The sequence below is a fragment of the Artemia sp. Qi Xiang Cuo genome, chromosome 8 (genome assembly GCF_049724085.1).
Source record: "Artemia sp. Qi Xiang Cuo chromosome 8, ASM4972408v1, whole genome shotgun sequence".
NCBI classification, from domain to species: domain Eukaryota; kingdom Metazoa; phylum Arthropoda; class Branchiopoda; order Anostraca; family Artemiidae; genus Artemia; species Artemia sp. Qi Xiang Cuo.
In genome coordinates, this window is record NC_142801.1 from 11,518,994 (window position 1) to 11,545,121 (window position 26,128).

General features: G+C 37.5%; 1 protein-coding gene across 1 annotated transcript in view; it reads right to left on the reverse strand.

Moving 5' to 3' along the window:
* mIF2 (mitochondrial translation initiation factor 2) overlaps positions 1-26,128 on the reverse strand; it is a 196,561-nt gene that overhangs the window by 164,261 nt on the left and 6,172 nt on the right. Inside the window, exons 2-3 of the mRNA XM_089093213.1 lie at positions 22,745-22,871; positions 16,143-16,248 (exon numbers count right to left, since the gene is read on the reverse strand). Of these exons, the coding sequence (XP_088949339.1) occupies positions 16,143-16,248; positions 22,745-22,871 (233 nt within the window). The remainder of the gene's footprint in view (positions 1-16,142; positions 16,249-22,744; positions 22,872-26,128) is intronic.

Below are 26,128 nucleotides of genomic sequence, written 5' to 3' on the forward strand. Positions count from 1 at the left end.
TTTCAAGATAAAAAATGTGTTTTTGAGGAGGACACTCCCCCACAACCCTCACGGCAAGGGTTTTAAGTTATGCCCTGGGGACACATAAGGTTTTTATAGAAAGTGTTGTCGTAGAAACTTCAAAACTGGTTCATTCGATTGGAAATTCAAAGGGCTAGTTTTTTTTAATAGTAGAAAGTGATTGGAGGGCAACTAGCACCCCCCCCCATGCCCATCATTCCCCCAAACACATCCAATCACAATTGTGAGATAGCCGTTTTGTTCAGCGTAGTTAATTTCCAGATAAAAAATATGTTTTTGAGGAGGACACTCCCCCACAGCCCTCAGGGCAAGGGTTTTAAGTTATGCCCTGGGGGCATATAAGGTTTTTATACAAGGCGTTGTCGTAGAATCTTCAAAACAGGTTCATTTTATTTGAAATTCAAAGTGCTAGTGTCTTTGTTAATAGGCAAAAGTGATTGGATGGCAACTAGCCACCCCCCCCCCCATGCCCACCATTCCCCCAAACACATCCAATCAAAGTTGTGAGATAGCCATTTTTTTCAGCATAGTTGATTTCCAGATAGAAAATATGTTTTTGAGGAAGATACTCTCTCACAACTCACAGAGCAAGGGTTTTAAGTTATGCCCTGGGGGCATATAAGGTTTTTATAGAAGGCGTTGTCGTAGAAACTTCAAAAAAGCCTCATTCGATTGGAAATTCAAAGGACTTTAAGGTGCCCTGTTTAATAGTCAAAAGTGATTGTAGGGCAACTAGCCCCCCCCCATGGCCATCTTTCCCCCAAACACATCCAATCAAAATTGTGAGATAGCCATTTTGTTCAACGTATTTGATTTCCAGATAGAAAATAGGTTTTTGAGGAGGACACTCCCCCACAGCCCTCAGGGCAAGGGTTTTAAGTTATGCTCTGGGGGCATATAAGGTTTTATAGAAGGTGTTGTCGTAGAAACTTCAGAAAAGGGTTCATTAAAACCCTTAAGGCAAGGGTTTTAAGTTATGCCCTGGGGGAATACAAGGTTTTTATAGAAGGCGTTGTCGTAGAAACTTCAAGAAAGGCTCATTCGATTGGAAATTCAAAGGGCTAGTGTCCTTTTTAACAGTCGAAAGTGATCTGAGGGCAACTAGCCCCCCCCCCTCCCCCACGCCCATCATTCCCCCAAAAATATCCAATCAAAATTTTGAGATAGCCATTTTGTTCAGCGTAGATGATTTCCAGATAGAAAATGTGTCTTTGAGGAGGACACTCCCCCCCAACCCTCAGGACATGGGTTTTAAGTTTTGCCCTGGGGGCATATAAGGTTTTTACACTCCCCCACAGCACTCAGGGCAAGGGTTTTAAGTTATGCCCTGGGGGCATATAAGGTTTTTATTGAAGGTGTTGTCGTAGAAACTTCAAAACAGGCTCATTCGATTGGAAATTGAAAAGGCTAGTGCTCTTTTTAACAGTCGAAAGTGATTGGAGGGCAACTTGCCCCCCCCCCCCGTGCCCATCGTTCCCCCAAACACATCCAATCAAAATTTTGAGATAGCCATTTTGTTTATCGTAGTTGATTTCAAGATAGAAAATGTGCTTTTGAGGAGGAGACTCCCTCACAACTCTCAGAGCAAGGGTTTTAAGTTATGCCCTGGGGGCATATAAGGTTTTTATAGAAGGCGTTGTCGTAGAAACTTCAAAAAAGCCTCATTCGATTGGAAATTCAAGGGGCTAGTGCCCTTTTTAATAAGTCGAAAGTGGTTGGAGGGCAATTAGCCCTCCCCCCCCACACCCATCTTTCCCCCAAACACATCCAATCAAAATTGTGAGATAGCCATTTTGTTCAATGTATTTGATTTCCAGATAGAAAATAGGTTTTTGAGGAGGACACTCCCCCACAACCCTTAGGGCAAGAGTTTTAAGTTATGCCCTGGGGGAATATAAGGTTTTTATAGAAGGCGTTGTCGTATAAACTTCAAAAAAGGCTCATTCGATTCGAAATTCAAAGGGCTAGTACCCTTCTTAATATTAGAAAGTGTTTGGAGGGCAACTAGCGCCCCCCCCTCCCACGCCCATCATTCCCCCAAACACATCCAATCAAAATTTGAAATAAGCATTTTGTCAGCGTAGCTGATTTCCAGATAGAAAATATCTTTTTGAGGAGGACACTCCCCCACAACCCTCGGGGCCAGGGTTTTAAGTTATGTCCTGGGGGGCATAAAAGGTTTTTATAGAAAGCGTTGCCATAAAAACTTTAAAAAAAGCCCATTGAATTGGAAATTTAAAGGGCTAGTACCCTTTTTAATAGTCGAAAGTGACTGGAGGGCACCCAGGCCCCCCCCCCACCGCCCATCATTCCCCCAAACACATCCAATCAACATTTTGAGATAGACATTTTTCCAGCGTAGATGATTTCTAGATGTAAAATATGTTTTTGAGGAGGAGACTCCCCTACAACCCTCAGGACAAGGGTTTTATGTTAAGACCAGGGAACAAATAAGGTTTTTATAGTGGATTTTGTCATAGAAATTTCAAAAAAGGCTCATTCGATTGAAAATTCAAAGGGCTAGTGCCCTTTTCAACAGTCGAAAGTGATCTGAGGGCAACTAGCCCCCCCCACGCCCATAATTCCCCTAAAAACATCCAATCAAAATTTTGAGATAGCCATTTTGTTCAGCGTAGATGATTTCCAGATAGAAAATGTGTTTTTGAGGAGGACACTCCCCCACAACCCTCAGTACAAGGGTTTTAAGTTATGCCCTGGGGGCATATAAGGTTTTTATAGAAGGCGTTGTCGTAGAAACTTCAAAACAGGCTCATTCGACTAGAAATTCAAAGGGCTAGTGCCCTTTTTAATAGTCGAAAGTGATTGGAGGGCAACTAGCACCCCCCCCCCCCCCAAGCCCATCATTCCCCCAAACACATCCAATCAAAATTTGAGATAAGCATTTTGTCAGCGTAGTTGATTTCCAGACAGAAAATATCTTTTAGACGAGGACATTCCCCGACAACCATCGGAGCAAGGGTTTTAAGTTATGTCCTGGGGGGCACATAAGGTGTTTATAGCAGGCGTTGTCGTGTAAACTTAAAAAATAGCTAATTGGATTGGAAATTCAACGGGCTATTGCCCTTTTTAATTGTAAAAATTGTTTGGAGGGCAACTAGCCCCCCCCCCCCCCCCAACGCCCATCATTCCCCAAAACACATCCAATCAAAATTTTGAGAAAGGCATTTTGTCAGTGTAGCTGATTTATAGATAAAAAATAACTTTTTGAAGAGGACACTCCCCCACAACCCTCGGGGCAAGGGTTTTAAGTTATTCCCTGGGGGCATAAAAGGTTTTTATAGAAGGCGTTGTCGTAGAAACTTCAAAAAAGGCTCATTCGATTGGAAATTCAAAGGGCTAGTGCCCTTTTTAACAGTCGAAAGTGATTTGAGGGCAACTAGCCCCCCCCCACGCCCATCATTCCCCCAAAAATATCCAATCAAAATTTTGAGATAGCCATTTTGTTCAGCGTAGATGATTTCCAGATAGAAAATGTGTCTTTGAGGAGGACACTCCCCCCCAACCCTCAGGACATGGGTTTTAAGTTTTGCCCTGGGGGCATATAAGGTTTTTACACTCCCCCACAGCACTCAGGGCAAGGGTTGTAAGTTATGCCCTTTGGGCATATAAGGTTTTTATTGAAGGTGTTGTCGTAGAAACTTCAAAACAGGCTCATTCGATTGGAAATTGAAAAGGCTAGTGCTCTTTTTAACAGTCGAGAGTGATTGGAGGGCATCTAGCCCCCCCCCCCATGCCCATCGTTCCCCCAAACACATCCAATCAAAATTTTGAGATAGCCATTTCTTCTATCGTAGTTGATTTCAAGATAGAAAATGTGCTTTTGAGGAGGAGACTCCCTCACAACTCTCAGAGCAAGGGTTTTAAGTTATGCCCTGGGGGCATATAAGGTTTTTATAGAAGGCGTTGTCGTAGAAACTTCAAAAAAGCCTCTTTCGATTGGAAATTCAAAGGGCTAGTGCCTTTTTAATAGTCGAAAGTGATTGGAGGGAACAAGCCCCCCCCCCCCACCCATCTTTCCGCCAAACACATCCAATCAAAAGTGTGAGATAGCCTAGATTTTGTTCAACGTATTTGATTTCCAGATAGAAAATAGGTTTTTGAGGAGGACACTCCCCCGCAACCCTCAAAGCAAGGGTTTTAAGTTATGCCCTGGGGGCATATGGTTTTTATAGAAGGCGTTGTCGTACAAACTTCAAAACAGGCTCATTCGATTGGAAATTAAAAAGGCTAGTGCCCTTTTTAATAGTCAAAAGTAATTGGAGGGCAACTAGCCCCCCCCCCCCACGCCCATCATTCCCCCAAACACATCCAATCAAAATTTTGAGATAAGCATTTTGTCAGCGTAGCTGATTTCCAGATAGAAAATATCTTTTTGAGGAGGACACTCCCCCACAACCCTCTGAGCAAGGGTTTTAAGTTATGACCTGGGGGGCATATAAGGTTTTTATAGAAGGCGTTGTAGTAGAAACTTTAAAACAGGCTCATTCGATTGGAAATTCAAAGGGCTAGTGCCCTTTTCAATAGTCGAAAGTGATTGGAGGGCAACCAGCCCCCCCCCCCCCAACGCCCTTCATTCCCCAAAACACATCCAATCAAAATTTTGAGATAGGCATTTTGTCAGCGTAGTTGATTTCCAGATAGAAAATATCTTTTTGAGGAGGACACTCCCCCACAACCCTCAGGGCAAGGGTTTTAAGTTATGCCCTGGGGCCATATAAGGTTTTTAATAGAAGGCGTTGTCGTAGAAACTTCAAAAAAGGCTCATTCGACTGGAAATTCAAAGGTCTAGTGCCCTTTTTAATAGTCAAAAGTGACTGGAGGGCAACTAGCCCCCCCCCCACGTGCATCATTCACCCAAACACATCCAATCAAAATTATAACCATTTTGTTTAGCGTAGGCTAGTTGATTTCCAGATAAAAATATGTTTTTGAGAAGGACCCTCCCCCACAACCCTCAAGGCAAGGGTTTTAAGTTATGCCCTGGGGCATATAAGGTTTTTATAGAAGGGGTTGTCGTAGAAACTTCAAAAAAGGCTAATTCGATTAGAAATTCAAAGGGATAGTGCTCTATTTAAGAGTCTAAAGTGATTGGAGGGCAACTAGCCCCCCCCCACCCCTAGTCTTCCCCAAAAACATCCAATAAAAATGTTGAGATAGCCATTTTGTTCAGCGTAGTTGATTTCCGGATAGAAAATATATTTTTGAGGAGGACAATCCCCCACAACCCTCAGGGCAAGGGTTTTAAGTTATGCCCACATAGAAGGCGTTTTTGTAGAAACTTCAAAAACAGCTCATTCGATTGAAAATTCGAAGGACTGGTGCCCTTTTTAATAGTCAAAAGTGATTGTAGGGCAACTAGCCCCCCCCCCCCCACGTCCATCTTTCCCCCAAACACATCCAATCAAAATTGTGAGATAGCCATTTTGTTCAACGTAGTTGATTTCCAGATAAAAAATAGGTTTTTGAGGAGGATAATCCCCCACAGCCCTCAGGGCAAGGGTTTTAAGTTATGCCCTGGGGGCATATAAGGTTTTATAGAAGGCGCTGTCGTAGAAACTTCAGAAAAGGGTTCATTCGATTTGAAATTCAAAGGGCTAGTGCCCTTTTTAATAGTCGAAAATGATTAGTAATATTTTTTGTTGTTGTTGTTGTTTAGATCAGGGCACTTCGTATCGAAGGAGTTGTCGTGGGAACTTCGAAAGGGGCTCATTCTATTGAAAATAGGAAGGGCTGATGCCATTTTTAATAATCGAAAGTGGTTGGGGGGCAAATAATCCCCCTTCAACTCCCACCCTCCCATTTGCTCATTATGTTTAAAAACTAAATGTTGCCTTAAGATTAAATCAAAATAAACTGTGATAATGCTAATTCCCAATAAGCCATCTCAGCAGTATCCCAAGAACGACTGAGGGTATTATGTTCAAACTTTCGAGGCTACTTCTGCTCTTAAAATATAACCAAATCAAAATAGTGTAAGTGTATCAAAGCTATCAAAGAAAGTAAACAGATTTTTTTGCGAATGGTATCAAGTTTTCCATTTCAGGTCAACAAGAGGATATATGAAATTATATCACAATTCACTATTTGTTTTAAGCTTTTTAAAATGATTAGTTCTGCTATAAAAAGCAGAAAAATTTTCACTAGCTTAGAAATAAAATGCAAAATTGTTGAATTTTAAAAAACGAAAATCTGTAAATCACTATTTTCTTTTTTCCTGAATAAGCTGTGTCAATATAAAATGAACAGGAATTAATTAAAAATAACTTTTTCACAAAATAAAATCTTCAAAGAAAAGTAAAGAGCTCCATTAAACAAAAAAAGAGCAAAAATAAAATCATACAATCTACCAAGCTCGAAAGTACCACAAATCAGCATCGATAAATAAATGAAACCCAAAACGAACAGAAATTACAATAAATAACCGAGTCAAACTCAAAATGAGCAGAAATTAAATTAAGTAGAGCGCAAAACCCAAATGCCTTCCCAAGGCCAGAACGTAATTAGCACTTTACTGAAAAAATACAAATGAATGTGCGTTGTTAGTTTAGTATACATATACTGTTATTTAGTAATCAAAATGTTAATATTATTTGATTTATTAAAGTTATAAAAGTAAAAAAATTTATATCTTTTCAGTAAAGTGCAAATTTTGTTCTGGCCTTGGGAAGGCATAGGGGTTTTGCGCCCAACTTATGTTAATTTCTTCTCGTTTTGAGTTTGACTTAGTTATTTTTTGTAATTTCTGTTTGTTTTGGGTTTCATTTATTTATCGATGCTGATTTGTGGTAGTTTTGAGCTTGGTAGATTATTTGATTTTATTTTTTGCTCATTTTTTGTTTAATGGAGTTCTTTACTTTTCTTTGAAGAACTTATTTTGTGGAAAAAGTTTTTTTAATTAATAACTAACAATACCCAAAGTGATTTGTTCATGTCATTCTGGGACAATGCAGACAAAATACTGCAACAGCAGTACCTCATATCGTTGATGCAAAAGCAGGTTTGAAAGCGTTCAAAGGCCCAATAATTTTTGCATGAATAATGTAAAAAAAAAAAAAAAGGTTTGCCAGAAGTGCTTTATGACAATTTTTTGTTTGACAAGAAGAAAGTTGGGAGCTGCACAATCTAAAGGCTCTGAAAAGGGCATAATATCTTCCACTCATCGGAGAGAAGCAATTAATAAAACGTGTTCAGAGATTGTGGAAGAAATACCAGCAACGAATTCTTGTGGTATATGCGAAAAATTTGTTATTCAGGAAAAATCTGCCACCAATGATGAGGCTGAAGAAGCAGTCAGAACAGAAAAAGCCACCCATGACTCTGCTTTCATTAAGGCTTACCATTCTAAGAAATAGCATCATCAAAAATTAGAGAAGGAAAACAGTAGGTCTGCTACTTTGGCCTGCAACAGTGCTCACCAACACCAGATCTTAAAACAAAAATTGTGTTCTATAAACGGCAGCTTTGGATCTATAATCTCGCAGTTGGTGTTTTCTCTCATAAGAAAACACGGTCCTGTAACTAACTCTGGCATGAAGCAATGGGAGACAAAGGGGCCAGGGAGGTAGCCTTATGCTTGTTCCTCCGCCCCTCTAATCTTGCTGAGTCTTTAGAAACTGTGAACCCTTCATTCTGACACTTGTGGCTCACAAAACTTTTGTACCAAATATGTTTTCTTACTACATGTCTCACTTGGCTGGTAATAACCTGTCACATATCTATCAGGAATTCTTTGAGCCATGTCATACCCACGACCATGCCCGAACCGAATAGGCAAAGAAAACTTATGTTATCCTTGTCGAAATTCCAGAAAATTCGGCCAACCTTGTGCGGTGCTCAAGAGATAAGATTCCAGTGGTTGCAGACGAAATGAAGAAAGAAGAACTACTTGACTGGGGCAAATCTTTTAAGCAGGTATGTACCAAACGAAGCGTCGGTACAAGAAAACGCAGTTTTTTGTAGCTAGACATAGACTACGTTGGATACGGTATGAGAAAATTTTTGGAATTCTGAAGTTTAAGGCAAACTTGGAATATGAAGAACCGTTTCAGGTTTTTTATTCTTGTTCAGGTAGTAGACTTAAGCAAAAGAAGAAACACAATAGCAAAAGTGCTTAGACCCAAATATCCGAATGGGAAATCAATCAGTGAATCAAAATACGATGACCTTATGTCGCTACTGTCACTATTTGATGAACAGTATCATCCTTTTTATAAACAACTCATGTAAGGCGCTTAATCAGCAGGCTAGACTTCGTGACTCAAGAATCAGAGCCCCTTAAAGAGCAATGAGCCTGATACTTCTTGTTCTTCTAGTTTTCGGCTTATATATATGTGCTCATTTATTCCGTCAAAATGACGAGAAAAAACACACAAAAATTGTCGTTTTTACTACCTTATACTCCCTATTGATTTTTGGCCCTTGCCAAGTTTTTACTTTTGTTTTTAAAAAGGATATTAGTTAGGCGAACTGAACGTGTTTTTGCGAAATATTTTTTTTTCTAGCAATATCATATTATGCTTAGAGGTGCTCACTCTATTTCCTAAAAAACTATAAGCAATAGACTAATTACGACATTGTCACTGGAAAGAGCAGGCAAAGTTTGCCTAGATAATTGTTTTGTAAACACCTTTCAACCATATTGCGATTTTCGGGACTTTTTTTAGTTTATTTTCTCTCTACTGTAAAATTTGAAACAACACTCAAGTTTTCAAACCTCGAAATTTTTAAGATGTTATATCAAACGAACGAATTTTTCTACGGAAAGATTAATGTCATATACCTGTTTCAGCTGATCAAGGATTGCTCAAAACATCTATCTGTCTAGGTTCAAAAGTTCTTTTTTTTTGCCGCAGGACAGCTTTCTAATATCACTACTTGGAAGGAGCAAAGGGAAATCTAACTTTTTTGTGAGATGATACAAGATAACCGTCCCGCATCTTAAACACTATTTGATTTTACTCCAACTTCAATTTAAAGCTGATGTCAGCCTGTTTGTCTACTAGAAAGGGTTTTTCCAATCGAAAGCGGAAACATGGCTCAATACCCCCTACCTAATATTCTTCATCTAAATAGAACCTAAGTATAACTGTTTTTTTTGTCGATATTTTTTAGACAAGCAAATTTGAGCTATATATTTGCACACTGGGGAGGGGGAGAGGGAGGGGGGGGGGTAAAGTACCTCTGTCTTTTCCATAATTTGGTTAATAAAGTATTATATTTTCATCACATTTTTTGATATTTCATTAAGATTGAGCGTCAGAGAAAAAGACCCACTATAACTTACCCCCATCCCCCTAATGTGCAAATATATAGCCCAAATTTGTTTCTAAAGTATTATAATTTAATCTTTCTTTGGTGTATTTCATTAGGATTGAGCGTCAGAGAAACATATGAAGAATATTCAATTCAATTCAATTTACTTATAACCTGTCAAAACAAAAAAGGGCGCAAGTCCCCTAAATGACAGAGTACATAAGAGAACCAAAAGAAAAAAGACAAGAAAACTTATACACTTAGCAAAAATAAGTAGTTTTTACAATCATAATAATCGTAGACATAATCACAAATCATATTCCATAATCACAAGATAAGAAATAAATCAAAAGACATAAAAAAAACGCATAAAAATAAAGAGGACCAATCAGGATTTAGTTTACTGGCGCAAGATTTAACATCTTTTACTCTTTTATCAATAATTGTCGAAGGGAAAATGAGCTTAAATTTTTGGGACAAAAAAGAGTTACTAGTCCAAGAGGCCATATGTAAAACGAATTTAGCAAATTTAAAATAAATCCGATGAACAAGTTTTTTTTTTAAGCAGGAAAAAATTGCCAAATAGGAGACAGAGCAAGAAGATGAGGCACAGTTAGACTATTATAAAGTTTAGAAAGATGGAAACGACTAAGGTGTTTAATATTGTAGACAAGTGACGCATAAGGTATCCTTGTCTTTTTTTCAAGATATTAGATGGCATGCTTAACAGTTTCCTTTATTGAAATTCTAATTGACGTTCCGAGATAAATAAGGTTTTTAGAGTAGGAGATTCAAATTTTAGTAGGTTGGAGGGATTTATCAGAGTATCCTTTGAGGTTGAAACCGACAGCTACAATTTTATCAACATTAAAACTTAAACCAATCTGCTGGCATTCTACTTTTAACTTCGAGAAAGCGCTCACTTCGAGAAAGCGTTCTCACAACCAGAGAAAGTGCGACTCAGATTCAGGATATCATAAGCATACGTAAGTAAAGAGACGTCTAAACCCCCGTAAATACAGGTGGACTCAATAGAACTTTGAGCTGGAATGACTGAATTATTAAAAAGCGCGGGGGGAGTGAAACCTCCTTGTCTAACGCCCTTTAGCACGTTAAAAAGCTCTGAACCGCGCTTCATTTTGGCATGAAGATGTTTATACACGTATCGAAGACACCTTATAACTGAGAAGTCAACCCCTCCCTTTAGAGCTTCTACCAAAATCTGGGCAAAAATACAGGAATCAAATGCTCTGGCAATGTCCAGTGCACATAGAATAATAAAATTCCTGGAACCTAAAAAGGGAAAAGGGAAAACCGTAAAAAGGGAAAAAAGAGCATGCTCACGACTAAGTTCTTTCCGGAAACCGAACTGATGCGCAGGCACAGAATGCTTTTGGGAAATATCTCTAAGAATAATAGACTCAAATATTTTAAAAGTGGTGCTTGTGATCGGCCGATACGATCGACAATCATCGAGATCCTTTTTCCCTTTTTTCGGAATAGGCTTAATCTGGCCTATACAAAATTTTTGAAGCACAATACCAGAAGAAATAGACATTTGAAAAAGTAACGAAAGGTGCTGCAACAAAAGACTACTACAATGTTCAAAGTGTAAACTCAATATTAGAGTAAACTCAATATCAAACGGCGTCACTATAAAAGAAGAACGAATAGAATTAGCAAGCAAACGGTCAAGCTCTTTTTCATATTTACTTTCTGCAACAAGGTCAAGCGACGAAAACTCACTTTTATAATAATCAATCCTGCTTTTTTCTGGAATACTACCGACAGAAGTCCGGTCACTTCGTTTAAAACTTTTCTACAAAAGTGAAGGATAACTAGCTGTCGTGTCGACATTTTTTTTGATTAGAGTCATTCTATGTTCTTTAAGAGCTCTTGTGAACTCTATACTTCTCTTCAGATACAGTTTGTTTATTCTATCGGAGCGTGGTTTGTCGGTTCCAGATTAAGAGCCACAATTTAGCTGCATTACAAGCTGCAACAAGACTTTGATTTTTAGACCAGTCGGTGATTTCCGTCTTTTTGCGAACGCGTCTGGATAGGACTGCATACTTTTCTGCGCATCGAAGCGCGTAGTTGATTTCTGCAAGATAAATCGTAAGCTGTATTTTGATCACGTACTCAGTAATATAAGGCTTGCATTCTGAACTAAGTAGGTGAAAAGGAACTTGAATTTTGTTTAGTAACGTGTCACACTCGGACATGAATAATTTACGATCAACGTGACTCCAGTCTTGAACATAAAACCACTTTTCCTATTGCGGGGTTTTGCTTTCGACATTGCACTCAATTGTCGCACAAATAGGTAAGTGGTCAGAGTAGTAGCCTTATGAAGTACAGTGGCTTGTTTGATCAAAAAGGAAGAAACAACTTGATCGAGGTTCGAAGTTGAAGAGCTGGGCCCAACGTAGGTATAAGATTCATTTTTGTCAGCTAGTGAATACGAAGGAGGAATGGAGCTCCAAAGGAGATGACTTCTGGGGAGCGTTTTCTCAGTCAAATCACAGTTAAAGTCGCCTATTAAAATCGAGCGCGTGACTGCGGATTTTGCGTTTTTCTTGATCAGCTTACAGAGTTTATTGCAAGCCCCCATAAACTTCGCCTCAGATTTCTCGTTACGATAGTTTATTGGTAGGTAAACATTCATTATGGATGTGTTCAGATATGAAACTGCAAAAATATGGTCCCCTACTTCGATCAATTTACAGGGTAAGCGAGTCAAAATCGCGAAGCCGCCGGAGGGGCGTCCACAAGCTGCTGTTATGTTTGCCGGAGAGAAAAACACTCGCAATCCGACGAGATTTCAATCAAGTCCTTTTTGTCTGCTGACAAAAAAAAAGTTCTTGGGGAAAAAAAATATCATATTCCTTGAGCAACTGGGTCAAAATAGGAATTTTATCAGAAACTTTTCCGTTTACATTCCATGATAGAATCGAAGTTGAACGAAGCATTATTTCGAAATCTGTTTTAGCAGAGATTGAGCTACGGGACACTTGTAGCTATAGCAGGGATGATCAGTAGAATTACATAGTTCACATTTTGTCAGTTTAGAGCAGGGATCATTTTAGAACTAGAGTGTCCTTTTTCGCCGCAAACTGAACAAATACAGGTGTTCTTGCACCTGCCATAAATATACCCGTAGGCTTGACATTTGTAGCACCTTGGAGGAAGGAAGAAAAACTTTGGAACCCGAATTTTCTCGAAACCAATCGTTTGCGGATTTGCTATAGCATTGATTAGATCAGTTTTGACTCGAAGTGCAACCTAGACGAACAGGACTGGCTAGTTTGCCTGACAATAAAACTTTTAGGAATTAGGCTTTATAAATCCCCTTCTGTAAAATCAACCGGGATACCTCTAATGATTCCGAAGTAGGCACTACTTTTAATCTTGGCCTCGACGTTTGGGCTACCGCTCGCAAGAGCCTGTATCACAGCTTTTGCATCTGCTGTTGAGGTAGTGATGACACACCAGTTTACTTTATTCGGCTTTAGCTCGACAATTTTATCACAAGTATTCCCGCATACCTTTTCAGGAAATTCCTTTCTGAGATCAGGCTCGTCTTGGTCACGAGGAGGATTTTTCACTATAATTGCATACAATGGCTTTTCAGGATCATCTATAGTTGGGGTCAGGGAGGGTGTATCTGAATTCTCACGATTCATAAAGGCATCTAACATGTTTGACATCTGGGTTATTTGTCTAGTAAGAACGGCGGACACTTTGCCATGAACACAGGGGACCTCAACAGGTTCTACGATGAAAAACGTCGAAAGATCAATATTCTTTTATCGCAGTCCTCAAAGACTCGAATTGTTTCAATCACGTTGTCATGCGGGTTTACTTTAATAGACACTCTTGTGCTGATTTTAGCTGCTTCCCATAGGATCGGTTTTGCATCATTAATATAGTCTATTAATATATTTTTCTAAGATTGGTGAATCAATAAGTGAGAATCCATACGATGAAAATAATGAAATTATTGAGACGTTTAGTGATGAAAGGGGAGTTGGATTGGAAATGTCTGCAGATGAAACGAATGTTGAAGAATTAAAACAGATAATAGGATTGGTAAAATCAAGTTCTCCAGGGAATGATGGAATTAATCTGAAAGCGTTCAAGCATGTTATGGTATATTTGTTGCCTTGTATTATTTATTTGATTAACCTTTCTTTGAAGAAAGGTGAATTTCCTACTCGTCTGAAAGAGGCTAAAGTTATTCCGCTTCACAAAGGGGGTTCAAAAACTGATCCGTCTAATTGGAGGCCGATTTCAATATTGCCCCTATTTGCTAAGCTGTATGAAAAAGTGATGCATCGACGACTTTATAACCATCTGACTACCTACGGTTTTCTTAGTGATACACAGTTTGGATTCAGGAAAAACCACTCTGCAATACATGCAGTCCAGCACCTAACAGATTTCATCAATGTTGCTCTCGAAAAAAGTGTACTGGTACTTTCAGTATTTATAAACTTTAGAAAGGCTTTTGACACGGTGGTTCATAAAATTTTATTAAATAGGCTAAGCCGTTTAGGGATCCAAGGGGTTATTCTGAAATTGTTTGAATCTTATCTTAACCAGCGTATTATTCGAGTCTCTATTAAAAATTCTATTTCAAAAACTTTTATCGTTAATTCTGGTGTGCCTCAGGGTTCAGTGCTTGGCCCACTTCTTTATCTAATTTACGTTGATACCATGCGTTTTTATATATCAGATGCACTTATAACGTCTTTTGCTGATGACACGGTGTTTACGATTACAGCTACTAGTCTGAACCAGTTAATTGAGAAGACAAATAAGGCCCTCGCTGAATTGATAAATTTTACAAATTCCAGTTAATTTGTAGTGAACATTTCAAAAACAAATTTCGTGACATTTTGTAGAAATGGAGTTTCAAGTGTTTTAGATAATAAAATTGTTTTTAACGGTGAATTTTTAAAGCATGTAAATAGTGTTAAATATTTGGGCTTGAGTCTTGATTTTAATTTAAGTTGGAAATCACATTGTGATCTTGTGGCAGTTAAGATTTCAAGAGGGTTGGGTGTGATAAGAAGACTGAAAAATCAACTACAGTCAAATGTTTTACTTTTACTTTATCATTCTATTGTTAGCCCTTATTTATCATATGGTTGCATGTTATGGACTAGTAGTTTTATTTCAAGTTTTAGAAAGGTCCAAATTTTACAGAATAAAATAGTTCGTATTTTAGGTAATTATATTCAGTTTGAAAATAGCACGTTGAATTGCTTTACAAGTTTGAACATTTTAAATATTTATCAGTTACAGGATTACCAGTTAGCAATTTTTATTTATCAATGTTTGAATAAGTGTTCACCGGAGGTATTTTGGGAAATTTTTAAAGCTAACTCATCTTATCACTGTTATGAGACTAGAAATGCGAATGACCCTGCATCGGAGCTTCGGAATACTCAACGTGCTGCATTTCTGCCTCGTTTTGCGGGACCGGGGGTGTGGAATTCCCTCCCGGATGCTATTAGACAAGTTGATAATGTAGGCCAGCTCAAGAGTAGATTGAAGCGTTACCTTTTGGGTTATAATCTGAATGATTAGATTTTTGAATTTGATTAATGTTTGGTTTGAAAATTGTTTGGACAGATAATGGTCGCATTTTCGCGAAATTACCCAGCCAAAGCGCACGGAGTCGGCTCTATAGCATAGCTGATACTTATTGATTTTGTCATAGTTGATTTAGTTAGATGTATTTTTTTTTTTTTTTTTTTTCTTTTTATTCTTTTTTTTTCGAGTGTATGTTTTAAGGATGATATGTGATATTTCTCACTTGCGATTTCTTGAGTGTAATCCTTTTAGAGTAGGAGATGTTCTTTATGTTGATTCAGTTCAAGTGCTGATTTTTCCCCGTAAAGAGATAGTTTTTATGTGGATGTAGAGCTTTATAATAATGGATTTGCAGCCATCGTAAACAAACCTTCGGGTTTTTATAGATGGCCGCTGTAAATTTGTTTGAATTTTTTTATGTTAAATAAATTAATTTGAATTTGAATTTTTCAGACATTTCAAAAACATGCCCCGGGGCAATGATATTATTTTTATTCTATTGTTCTCCAATATAGGTCACTGATCATAACAATATTAATATGAAAATCCAAAGTATCCACCGTTCCCAAGGGAATTATCACCCAGCGAAATAATCCGTTTATACACATTATAATCCTTATGTCAAAATCCAAAAAGAGGTCTTCACACCATGAACTCTGAATCAATACTGATTCAGAGTTCACTGAATCAGTATTCAGAGAATACTGATTAGGTAGGGGATAATTTATACAAGTACCCAAAAGTTTGGTTGCATAACTTAAGATAATCCTCTCCTATACAGACCATAAAACTCCACTTCTGCTCACACATTGTAGGCTCTGGCTCAATTAATAGCGAAAACCCTCCTTTTCGGCCATGGGCAGGGGTTATATTCAGCTTTCTAAAATGTAATGTCATATTCATCAATCTGGCCTGAGGCCCACGCTTTCCGTAAAACCCGCGGAGGGTTAGACCTTTGCCACTTTCTAGCAATAAGCTGAAATTGGCAGACTAGAAAAAAAAAAAACAGGAGAAAACCAGTGTTGCTCTCGCAATACAAAAACAAAGAAAAAAATATAAATGGAATAAAATCCGTAAAACAGAATAAAAAAGACAACAAAAAAGTGAAAAGAGCCACACAATCACACCAACTACAAAAGGGCCACTGAGTTACAAACCCGGAAGTAAAAAAATCCTCGTTTAATTTTTGTATGTTTTTTCTTGTATAATGAAGAGCATACATAGCAAATAAAATTCTAAAACCTAACCTGGGTCTGTTCCAATAGCAGTAGCTAGCTCTTTCACTGTCATACTTTTCCACACAGTTGCCAACTTGTCGGGCTTAGCTTTTGGTTTTGCAACTTTTTTGGTGACCTAAAAAATATATACATAATGAGTGAAAAGCATGGCCATATTCCCATATAGGCAAGAGACTAGGGGGAGGGAGGGGGGGGGGGCTCGAACTTGACGGACCATTTATAATTTTCGAATGCAATGCATTTGTATGTATGTATGCATTGGATTAACGACGTTTCTTGACTACTAGGATCTTCGCATTGGTCCTGCAATGTGCTACTAATGCAATAAAATACATTTTAATATGTCAATTTAAAAAAAATTCCGCAATCAAAAAATTGCCTCAGCCCGAAATAAAAATCTTATTTCAGAAGACCCTAAAACATGAAAAATAAGTTAAGAATCGGACACTGGTCCCTTATTAGAGACCAATTTTTTAGAGATACGAGGTCATAATCTGAAGACCTATATCTTATATAAGGGCGTCCCCTGCGGGCTTATTTTTATATTTTCACAAATCGTGTTCGATGTAAGACGACCTCAAAATTCAATTAACCTGAGAACTCCTAAGCTCTTCACCCAGTCCATGTTATTTATATTTTTCATTTGGTTTCCGCGTAACTCAGCCCCTGTCTAACTCAACCCTCGGTCAACTTAACCCCACCTATTCAACCCAACCCCCGCTTGACTCAAGCCACCATAACCCTCGTTTCAATCAACCCTCTCAAATAAACCTCCTTCAGCCTTCACTTAAATCGACCCAATTTAACTCAACTCTTATGCAACTCAACCCCGTTTAACTCAACCCCAATTCAAATAAACCCTTGCAATAGGTAAGGTTGAGTCAGTGGAAGGGGTTGGGGTATTTGTATTTGCTGTGTTGACTCCATATCACGGTCGCTTTTCTGACATTGCATCCCTCCCCCTATCCCATGATGGTCCTAGATGTAGCCCAAGGATACATAAAATATATATGAAAACACTTAAACACTCAAATTTTTACTTTTTAATTGCAGCATGTTTCTATTAATCACATTATAATTGTTATCTATTGTTATCCACATTTTTCAACCCCCACTTAGCCCCCAAATCAACCCCCTTCAGCCTCCACTTAAACTGACCCAATTTAACTCAGCCCTTATGCAACTCAACCCCGTTTAACACAACCCAAATTCAATTAAACCCATACAAGAGGTTAGGTTGAAGGGGGGAGGGGAGGATATTTGTATTTGCTATGTTGACTCCATCTAAAGGGATGCTAATAAAATGAAAGTAGTCCCCTTCATTCCTTTTTGTACCATTTACGAAGTAGTACCATTCCATTACTAGGGTTATACATGGGACCATCACGGTGGGGGAGGGGGGCTGTTGCATTCTCGGAAAAGCAACTATGATATTCGGAAAGAGCATAAAATAAACAATCTATTGGTACTACTTTTATTTTATTAATGTTTCCTTCTAAAGTAGTCAACCACATCAAATTTACTGAATGGAATTATGTTGCATGTGGGTTGAGTTAAATGAGGAGAATTTGAGGGGGGCTGACATGAATGGGAATTTAGTTGCATGAGGGTTGAGTTGAATGGGAATTTAGTTGCATGAGGGTTGAGTTGAATGGGAATTTAGTTGCATGAGGGTTGAGTTGAATGGGAATTTAGTTGCATGGGTGTTCATTTAAATGGGGATTGAACTATATGGGGTTGAATTCAAAAGGGCTTCGTTTGAAAGAGAGTTCAGTTGCATGGGACTTGTGTTAAACGCAGTCAAGTTTGATGGTGGTTGAGTTGCACGGGGGTTGAGTTAAACGCACACCTTTTTATTGATTTTCACACAAAAAATTTAAGCAAGGGTGTCACAAGCACTCTAATAAAGACAAATAATCAAAAAATTTTAATAAAATAATAAATAGAAAAAATAACAATAAAAACAAAAAGTCTGTCAATAGAGACTAATATCAATACTACTGCTACCAACTCAGCACGACCTGAAGTCACCCGATATCATGATACCAGCATAAAATTAAGTCAGTTTCTTGTTTTTATTTACGTTAAAGTCACCACTCCTTGAGGGAGGAGGCCTCCTCTCTCAACCGTCCCCGATACAAGAAAAAAATGTATAAGAAAATAAAATACGCCGAACAAAATAAAAGACAAATGTAAAAAGAATAACCACGAAACAAGGTTCGTCTTTTTATTTCCTTTTGCGTACTTTATTCTTTTATATTTTTCTTTTTTTTGCACCAAAGACAGCTGAGCGTCTCGACCGAACTTTGAATTATTTTCTCGTTTTCCTCGTTTATTCATTATACGGTTTTTACTAAAACGTGGGGAATCCTGTGGTTGTTTCATGTGCTGGAACCTCCGAGCAATCTGTACAGTTCATAAGAATTCGGATTGAAAATCTTGAAACACGACCAACTTAACAAAGAAAGGATCTGTAGACTAAGCAATATAAGAACAAGAAGAAACTAATATCTGATTCAAATCTGGTTCCTTAGAAAATAGTAAAATTCCAACAACTGTTTCATTGTTTTTTTGTTGTTTTTTTTAGGAGCAGCGCCATTTAGGGGGACAGGGTAAGATGGTATTATACCACCTTGCAAACAAAGCTATGAAAGGGTGCCATTTTATTAACAAACGGCTCATTCATAGGGAAGAATACTTCCCTTACAATTTCCCTTTCCCTTTCATTAGAAAGTCGACTTGCAGTTGACATCACGTCATGGTTTTGCTCTTTAGCGTTTGATTTGTGCTTTTTATATCGATTTAGAATATCATATGTTTCGCGTTTTTCAGCGGTAGTTCCAAATATAATACTGTAAAAGTATCAAACAGTTCTTGGTAAGTAAGGAGCGACTAGGCTCACTAGCAACCGAAACTATAAAAATCTGAATTTCAATATCAATAGATACATTAAAAGAATCAGCTTATAGTGCTGATTCCAAATATTCAAGATTTGTCAAGTTTAGTGTTACCCATCAAAAGTTCCGAGCCTGAGAAAATTTGCCTGATTTTTAAATAGGGGGAGAATACACCCTAAAATTCAAGAAATCTTAATAAAAATCACGCCATCATAATCAGCGTACCAGAGAACTCTACTTTAGAAGTTTCAAGGTCATATCTGCAAAAATGTGGAATTTTGCTATTTTTGCCAGAAGACAGATCACGGATGCGTGTTCATTTGTTTTTTTGTTTTTGTTTTTTTGTTTTTTCAGGGGTGATGTTATTGAAATAAAGGTCCTAAAAGATCGGGAGAGGGTTAATTCGAACGCAAATTAATAGTTCTAGTCCCCTTTTAAAGTGACAAAAAAGATTGTTAGGCAACTTGGCCCCCTCCTACGCCCATTTTCCCCAAAGTTATCTGATCAAAATTTTGAGATAGCCAATGTTGTTAGTATAGATGAAGGGTCTCATAAATATGTATTCAGGTGTAAAATGACCCCCCACAGTCCATGAGGAGAACCCTGTAAGTTATGAAATTTGCCTATTGTTTGCGTATATTATTTGTTATTGGGAAGTATACAGACATCTTTCGGAGGGGGGAGGGGTTGTGCTTGGGGTAGATTTCTATAGGAAGAATCTTTATTGGGGTAGAAAATTTCTGGGGAGTGAATTTTCCAGGTGAAATGTTATATTGAGGGGGGGGGGTCTGACAGAATAACTATAGATAGATAAATAGATCGTGTTATTCAAAAGCCCAAGAGCCATATACACACAACAAATTATGAAAATAAAGAAATCACCAACAGAACAAATTATAAAGCACATAGAAACATAATACATAGCGAAAAAATACCTAATGGTAATTTAGCGAGAAAATTATTGTAATTCCATATAATATTTAATAATTAATTGTATAAATTTTTCCTTCTTTTTAAGCTTTTCTCTATGTACACATCAACATGGAATATTATGGTTGTGTTACAATTTCGTATAATACCAGGAAACAGCAAATCGATCCCATGTAAGTATTTTCCCCTTAAATCAGAAAGCCCCGGGTACTTCGAGAGAAAATGGTCCAAATCTTCGTCTCATCTTTACAAAGAGCATATACCGACCTTTGGGACCAACTATCTTTTTGTCGAACACCTTTTGCCTGCTCTGGATTGGAAAGCAATTCGCCCATCGACAAAAAATCACAGGCGGTAAATTAAATTTAAAATAAACTTCCTCTCCAAAATTAGGTTTAGCCTGATTATAATGATTGAATCTTGTAGAATTTACAGCCAGCCCTGGCCAATTCTAAATTTTTAACCCTTTAAGACAAATTGTACCTGGCTTTCTAAATCTGTTGGTAGATAACGGGAACCAAGACCATCATTCCATAAGTAAGGCATTCCCACTCTTTCTAGTAATGACTTAATTTGGGAAGGTGACGACGTTTTCAAACCATAATTCGACATCTGATAATAAGCTACTCTTACTAGACTATCTTCGTTACACCTAATGAGCTTCAACCAGTTTCTAAGCATCAAAATAGACCTATGTAATTTTAACGAAAACAGGGCCATATCACCTTTCAGAATCTGTGGATGAGTTATCTGATGTAACCCAAACAGTCTTTTATAATACTGGAGCTGGAGGGAGTCCAACTGCTGTGCCGCTTCTCCACCCCAAATCTCTGCTCCATATTCTATAACTGGTAAAACTTTTGTATTAAATATTCTTTTATGCATTTTTAGGTTTTTAATTCCCATTATCGTCGAGTTTCTAAAAACTGCAGACATGGCCACTTTGCCTCTATTAATTATTTCATCAACATGACTCTTTAAACTTCTATTTTCCGATAAAACAAATCCTAAATATTTTATTCTTTTACTTTTATATTTTATTCTTCTCTTTATTATTAAATTTAAATCTATAATTATCTTCACCACTTACTTTCCTTTTTTAAAAATAACAACTTCACTCTTTTCAACGTTCAGTCTTAATTTTTTCATCTACAAATATTCTTCTATGAGACTCAGAAGCGTCTGCAGATCTTGCGGTGTACTAGCCACCAAAGCAATATCATCTGCAAATAATAAAATTGATAGTTCATGGGTCCCTAGACTAACTTTCGGAGCCCATCTATTCTCTAGAAAATCAACAACATCATCTATAAAAATATTAAATAATTTAGTAGTTTAAAAAAATTTACAATTTAGGAGTTTAAAAACAATTTTATTTTTCAATGCTTTAAACAATTTTATATGAAATTGTTTTTAATTGTCTTACATTCTCGTTGCCAAATTTTTCATGTGTTGATCCTCCGGGGCAATTACCCGGGGGCTATTTTCCACGTGTTTTGATTTCCGGGGAATAATTTCCATGGAAGGGAGCATTACTGGAGCGATCGAGAAACCGAAGCTGAATCGTCCGCAAGCAATTTTACAGGGAGGGGGGATTCTCAGCGAGGATGGAACTATCTGGAGGAAAATTGATGGGGGGGGGGGTGAACTTTACTTTCAATGAAGGTTCCGCGGAGGAGTTTTCCGTGAGGAAGAAGGGTATATTTCATACAGGGTGATCTAGATTTACTAGCATTATTTGAAAAACTAGCAAAAGTTATTCCATATATGAAAGATTGCCCCCTCCTCAATACCTTGCTCTTTACGCTAAAGTTTGACCCAACCTCCAGGTCGTTCTTGCTGTTTTTCTTCAAATAATCTTATAAAGTTGCAGAAGGAACCTGGTATTTTCTTGCAGCTATCGCCTTCGGAACTCGACTCCGAATTACTTCTAGAACAGCTTCGCGAGGTAGTTTTGGCTCTACCCCATCTTTTCCCCTTTCTGTAGCAGGTTTCAGGGTTCGCGGGATGTCCGAAAAACAAATACAAGACAGAACTAGTAAAATATAGAACAGTACAAAATACAGAACAAAAAAAGATAATAAAACGGTACAATCTAAAAATGAAAGATAGCGCAGTTTCACCAGTCCAGGTTCACCATACCTTAGCCAGGTGAACCTGAGCAGGAAAATTGTGGCAAACGTAGGTGTAAGGCCATCTGCAGGCAATGATGGTCTGATCTGTATTTCTTGATAGATGATACAAAATACAATCAGATAAAAAAAGGTAATCAGGGAAGCCTCGCTCTTTAGGCTAAAGTTTTTATTGTTTTAAAAAGTAGAGTTGTGACAGAGTCAAACATTAGCGTAAAGAGCGAGGCGTTGAGGAGGGACAGCCACTTTCATATACGGAATATTTTCTGTTCGTTTTAAGTTCTAATGTCGCTCCTTACTTTCAGTTAGAAAAACTTTTCTAAAATTTAATTTCTGAACGTTTTTCAAATAATACAGGTTCGAATTCGGCTCACAGTACATGACACTTTAAACCGAAATTTGCATATTAGTTTTGGCAGATTTTATTCCGTATATGAAGGGTTGCCCCCTCCTCAATACTTTGCTCTTTACACTATATAACATGACCTTTAATTTGTTGGTTGGATCAGCCTATGAACAGTATTTAGAGGATAAAAGAATTCTTTTCTAATAATACCAACTTTGAAATAAGAATAATCAAAAATGAATATGTGAAAAAACTTGGAGAATAAGCATTTATTTTTCTATACATTTTTTACTCTACAATACATACCTTGTAGTCCTTTGCCTTGTTAGGCTTTCTATGTAAAGATGATGATAAACAAAAAGAGCAGCTAGGAATTTTGGCTTGTTTTGACAACTGAACAGCTGTAAATAATCCCATCTTTGAGAAAAACAGCCTAAAATAAAAAAAAGTAATATCATAATGCAAGTTATGTTGATGAAACTATTAGTAAACCTCTATTTACGTGGTTCAATTCTGTAGTGGCTATTACGTCTAATTTGCAATCTACATTTGACCTTCAGGGGAGACAAACTTTGAATGTATGCTCTGATTTTTCCCTGGATCCAGCTTGTCCTAAAGTCTGGAACATGCCTCTTCAAGGGCGAAGATATAAGGCTGCCTTGGGTCTTCCAAAAATAATTTAAAGAAACAATCAGTTAAAAATTAAAAAGTTATTCTACTTTGGTTATACTAAAGTAGTTATACTTGGTAGTTATCCTACCAACTTTTACAATCATAAATATCATAACTTTAAAACAGTCATAAAAACTTGGTCATCTAATTTCAAAAAATTTAATTCTGTACTTTACACCCTCCCCCTGATGGATCATATCATTTTGAAAAAAATGTGAGAATATTTATAGTGACTGTAGAGTAAAACCCTCAGTGCTTGCACTGTGCATAATCTTGGTGAAATATTTTGATTAAGATGGATCTTCCACAAAAATGGATACTAAAAATGATGTAGAGTGAACTCAGGAAAGCCCAAAACAGTGGTAATTCTGATACCCTGTCTTATCTAGCTCAGTGATGACAGATGTATGTGGTTCAATACTCCATTTTCTTCCTTTGGCCTCGTACTTGACAACATTGTTCAGTATTTCCACCATTCTCAATTCCTTTTCTAGTGAAGGAAATTTGAAACTTCAAGAGGGGCATTTTTGCTGGCCACCTTTGAGGAGGGCATTTTTTCTGGCCATGAGGTAGCTAGCAATTTTTAAGTGATAGTGCAGAAAAATCGAGAGACAATAAAATGATTCGAAACAGCTGATGAGTTAATAGGATAGTTTAAATATTTATGGTTATTTATTAGTATCTAATTCTCAAGCCAGTCATGAGATACAAGGGGTAATGGACTTATCTCATAAAAACCCCTTTTGGGGTAACTCTGACATGTCAGACTTAACCAATACAGGGTAAGTTCCAATGCAGGGCGGGGGATTTATCCTGTACTTTGCAATTCTAGCCTAGATTTCAGTGTATTTGTCAACTATTCATAATGTTAACAATTCTCAATTTCCATGATGGGTCTGCTGTAACCTATAAGCTTTACTGTTGTTACAATATCAAAAATTCAAGAGTAAAAAACTGGCAAATATTACAATAAATACAAAATACATCTATAAGCAAACAAGACATGTCAGCAATGTGAAAAAGATGGGGAGTTTTTGTCCCCAGGGGCCTTTGTTCCTGAGCCTCTCCTGATATCTCAGATTTTACACAATTTCCCTGTTGTTTAACCATAATTCACCAATGTTTCAAGATTTTATCAAATATTTGAAGCAAAGAGTTTTCCCCAACTCGCCTGCTGTTACTCATGGAAGAGCTCCAAAACTGCTTCCTTATGTTGACCAGACTATGGCAAATTCACTGAAGGTCAGGGAAAAGTGGGACAATGGGCTTACCAAACAATATTTCCTAGACAAGGTGCAAAAATTTATCAGTGTGAAAAAGATCTATTTGTTTCACAAACAAATGGCTAGGTGACAACAAGTGGCTTGGGTTTAATGAAAGAAACAACTTCTTGCTTAAGGAACCTAAACAGATTGAAAGCTGATGGTTGTGCAACAGGCAGACCCTTTTATCACTATAGTATTTCATGATCTGCTAAAAAACAACAGAAGAGCTTGACATCTTAGACAAACCAAAATGCTGGTTCAACTTGGGTGAAACTTCATTTTGTTGCAAGCCCAATAGCTTTAAAATTACTGGCAGAAAAAGATCCAACAAGCACACCCAGGTGACATCTTAACACAAGAAGGACTTGTGAGAATTTTGTCAGATCTGGGAGACTTGCCTTACCTTTTCACTGATTAAAAAATTATTTCAAACAACAGGAATTTAAAATTTCACTATTCCAGTACATATCAACCATGATGTGATTGACAAGGTGAAGTTAGATCCAGCCAAGTTAAAATGATATGATGAGAGAAAGAAAGCAGAGACTCAGAATTCAACAAGAGTGACAACCACAGTGACTACTGAAACTGATCAGGATACCATTTCAGTGTTGGTTAGTCAAAAACGAATCATATGCATGACAAATCATTTGAAGAACTTCTCTTGGACTCAGCACAATGCCCTTCTCTTGATGTCTTAGCATTCAGTACAACCGGTAGGCAGAGTGTTGCTTGGGAAGCTGAAGTAATCAATCTGTGGAGACTTTGAGAGTGTTTGAACAAAGAGAAAAAAGAAAATCTCAAGAACAAAAAAGGAAAGCAAAACAGAAGACACTCAAGCCAAAACTGAACAAGAAATAGAAAGATGACCTTTCCAGTGAAGACTCTGGCACTGATGTCTCATTGGGTTCTCCAACTGATCAAATAGACATTTGTTATACTGTTCACGGTGAGCATGAAGGAGAGGAAGAAAAGAAGCTAAAAATACAGCTAAATGAGTACTATGCTGTAGCATATAATACCAAACATAATCAACAAGGCTAGTATATTGTAAGGGTGCTTGATTTTCTTGACAAAAATCTTGCTCATATAAAATATCTTTCCTGCCTGAGCCTAGCTGTCTTTTCATATGGCTGGCCAAAAAATGATATTTATGAAGTCAAAAAAGACTACATCTTTGCTGGACCATCGAAGCTTTCTGGAGCTGGCCCCTTTACTGTACCATCATTCCATATTTGGCATTTAATCAATGGCTGTACAAGAAACACACTAAGGCCTGCAAGAGATCAAAAGGTTGCTTTCTTGACTCCTTCTGATACTATTTGAAAATACATTTTTTTTTTCCATTACGTGAAGTATGGTGTTCCCTTTTTCATATTTACAATAAAAATTTGAAGAAAAAATACTGTTCTCAGTGACTTCCCCTGTGTATGGGATAAAACTGACATTAGCAGAGTTACTCCATGGTAAGCAGAAAACTTATGTTCCACTGTGGCAAATACAAACTATTAACAAGAGTTTCTGTTTTGTATGGTTTTCATGTACAAAGAGGAATCCTCTATCATTTCTCAGGATGATACAATTTTTATCTCTGCATACATAGGATTCACCTGGGTGTCAGATTTACCCTCCTGAGATGGATTACTTTGGTGCAGTATTTCACAGAAACAACACAACTTGCAAACATTCTGGATTGTGAAGGATATTACTAGTATGACCAAGAGCATAAACAACAAGTAGAACAATAGGGACA